The sequence below is a fragment of the Azolla caroliniana genome, unplaced genomic scaffold (assembly GCF_043228905.1).
Source record: "Azolla caroliniana isolate FFs.n. ecotype wild unplaced genomic scaffold, voAzoCaro1.0.p SCAF_8, whole genome shotgun sequence".
Classification (NCBI taxonomy): domain Eukaryota; kingdom Viridiplantae; phylum Streptophyta; class Polypodiopsida; order Salviniales; family Salviniaceae; genus Azolla; species Azolla caroliniana.
In genome coordinates this window covers 15,518,773-15,521,881 of record NW_028230443.1, presented here as the reverse complement: position 1 = coordinate 15,521,881, position 3,109 = coordinate 15,518,773, and the positions used below count along the sequence as shown (strand labels likewise).

General features: G+C 36.1%; 1 protein-coding gene across 1 annotated transcript; it reads right to left on the bottom strand.

Moving 5' to 3' along the window:
- Positions 1–639: 639 nt before the first annotated feature.
- LOC147861070 (caffeic acid 3-O-methyltransferase 1-like) lies at positions 640–2,432 on the bottom strand. The gene is made up of 3 exons (XM_087323562.1): positions 1,626–2,432; positions 1,428–1,492; positions 640–1,135 (listed from the first exon to the last, which is right to left on the bottom strand). The coding sequence occupies exons 1-3, from the start codon at positions 2,392–2,394 to the stop codon at positions 836–838; spliced, it is 1,134 nt and encodes a 377-aa protein (XP_087179688.1). The 5' UTR covers positions 2,395–2,432; the 3' UTR covers positions 640–835.
- Positions 2,433–3,109: the final 677 nt, after the last annotated feature.

The following is a 3,109-nucleotide window of genomic DNA, read 5'->3' as shown; positions in this document are numbered from 1 at the left end:
TACCGAGAAGTACTGCAAGGCGAATAAATGAGCATCTAACAACTAACAACCTACAATATTCCTATTTACTAAAATAGGAATATAGACCCCAATCGACTTGATGCCATCTTCTTCAATTGATCATTCTCGGGCATCTTGGCTATCAACTTCTTCAGCCGATCCGGCCTACCAACCTTTAGCCGATTCAACTCATGTTGAGCTTGTCTCTCAACAGTAGGCTCAATTGACTACTCATACCCCCAGTTTTGATATCAAAACCAAAAGTAACTTCTTGATGATTGTCTTCTTCTTTTTCAATGAAATGCGGACTAGGTTATCTCAATCTTAACTTTCTATAAAATACAATCACAATTTTACTGCTACTTCCAAGAGATTATGAATTCTAGTAGAAAGGCATAGGTTTGCAATGTTTGGCAAGTAGTTAACACTTGTACATAACCTTGATGTGAAGACTTTTGTGTCAAGCTTCCTTGCTAGAGTATTCTTAACCATCACTCCTTTAACATAGTTCCGAATGATGTTTTGGATAGATGCCTAGTGATGCACCTCATTTTTATGAGAGATTTGTTAGATTGACACATTCAATGGTTTTTTTTACAATTTAAATTATGAAGTAAAACTTGAAGCAAGTGCCTGACGTCACCAAATTCAAAAATATATATTTAAATAATCATAAAAAAATATTCTTCTTAGAATGGAATACATAATACTTGCTATAATGAAGTGTTTGCTCGATTTTCGAGTTATTCCATGGGAGATGGTACAAGTCTTTCAATTGCTTAATGCAAGTTTTGGATTTAGGTACTTAATATTATTTATTATTCCATGTTCCAACCTAGAACTTATATAGCTCAATGACACTAAATTCATTTATCTTGGATTTTACTTCAATACGAGCGAAACCGGAACTTTTAGCAAGATTCTCAATCTCCTCTTGTGTGCGTTCTCTACCTCCATCACATTGGGAATACATAAGAAGATCAAAATGGTAACCAACACGAGCCCTCAAGTCCCTTTCAATACCCGTGGGTAATGTTGTATCAATTATGATGACTTTTCCATTATTCGGCAATGCCTTATAACAATTCTCTAATATCTTCATGCAATGTTCATCACTCCAATCGTGCAAAATCATCTATGCAATGTTAAATCTTGTTAGCTTCTTGCAAAGTAATCTAGACATAAATGAGTATTAAACTTATATGAATTTATTGGTATCAATAAATTTGTGAACATTGTGATTGCCAATACATATATAATTGAATTGAGGATATATAATGGCATTCTATTGTGTATTCTATTCAAAATATATAGTTGCATGCATTTTCATTGTTTTTTGCAATCATGTTACTTTGGCATATTCTTTGAGTTATAATGTTCTTAAGAATGCATGAAATTATACATATTAGTAAGCAATGGATTTGAACCTTCATGAAAATTGCATCAGCTTGAGGTATATTAATAAACATGTCACCACCCACATGCTCGATTCCTATTTAGACATAAACTCAAGGGTTAGTAAAAGTAGTAAAATGAAATATATCAAATTTAATTATTATGGATTTGTCACCAACATTTCAAATTCGTCATATGATGCATTAGATATGCTTGCCACAATTGCATACCTGAATATTTTGGGGCTAGAGAAACGACATGTGGTTGGTCAAAGTTGATTCCATGAATGTGGGGAAAGTGAGAGATGATTGTATGAAGTGATGATCCGAGGCCACCACCAACATCAACTATTACATTTATATCATTGAAACAAGTCGGATAAGAGTTGAGGAGGTCACGAATTAGGAGAGCGCTATGGTTGGCTAGAGCAGAGTTGAAGATGGAATCAAAATGTGGATCAAGTTGGCCATATGCAAAAATATCTAGACCGTTGTGGGCCTTGGCAAAGGGTTGGCCACCATCAAGGATAGCCTCATGTAAGGTATCCCAAGGTTTCATAAGGACGGGGTCTACGCAAAGTAGAAATGGGTGTGCCAAAGAGGGTTCCTTTTGGACAAAATATTGGCTGACTAAGTTGAGCCCATACTTTCTTGTCGGGTGCTTAGTGAAGGGATCATGATCAACGTTTGCATGAACAACACCATGACTAGCGACCACCCTCAAAAGTCTATCTAATGATATGGAAACTCTCGTCCTAGCATCCGGTAATACACTACTGATTCGCGACACTATTTCTTCTGTTGAATATAACTCCCACTCTGTACCATTCTTTTCAATATCTGCATTTGCCATGACATCAAACACTTTCAATTTAATGAGTGTGTTAATGGCCATGGGCAAACAACACATTAAGCTCAATTCTACTGCCCTCAACCATGCTTCATCTTGCACTCCTCCACTAATCACCGCATGCTCCGACTCATTAACAATTTCACCCATCCTCTCTCTCTCTCTCTCTCTCTCTTAGAAGACGTTAATATTTCTTTCTTTCTTTCTTTCTCTCTCTTTCTAGTAGTTCTTATATAGCCTCATGATATGGTAGTTGGTTTGCAAATTTAAGGCAGAACTTAACACCAAATTGTTGATGGTCGTCCCTTCTACAATTCAAAGTATGTTTTGAAGAAGAAAAGAGTGACTAAAATTTTTTGTACATTTATGACAAGGAAAATTTGGTGGTTGGCCTGGAAATTGAAGGCAAGACTTGACACCATATTCTACAATTCAAAGTGTACTTAGAAGTTAGGAGAAGAAAAGATTTTGCTATAGATTTTCATTATATATATATATATATATGACAAGAAAAAGTGGTATATGAAGACATGTTCAAATTGAACACGGCACTGCTAAACCCTAATGATTATCACCAAATGAACATAACGCTTTTGTCCTTCCCTTTTTTTGCTCAATCTATTGTCTATCTATCTATCAATTTACCTGAATTTCATCAGCAATCTGTGATAGATCACAGCCCAGAATGTGGTATGATGTGATGCCGGTGCCTGAATTCCTCCGCAACCTGACACGATAGAATCACAAGCTTTAGGAAATCAGAATCGACCAAACCCTAAAACATAAGCGTATCAAACGGAGCACAGAAAGACAAACGCGGGCTTTGAGAAAGAAAGGATCATGAATTACGGATGGGTTCTCCTCT

Coding starts and splice junctions, on each gene's coding strand:
- LOC147861070 (XM_087323562.1), bottom strand. CDS start 2,394: ATGGGTGAAATTGTTAATGAGTCGGAGCATGCGGTGATTAGTGGAGGA. Junction 1,493..1,625: donor TCTAGCCCCAAAATATTCAG/GTATGCAATTGT, acceptor ATGTCTAAATAG/GAATCGAGCATGTGGGTGGT. Junction 1,136..1,427: donor CTGATGCAATTTTCATGAAG/GTTCAAATCCAT, acceptor AACATTGCATAG/ATGATTTTGCACGATTGGAG.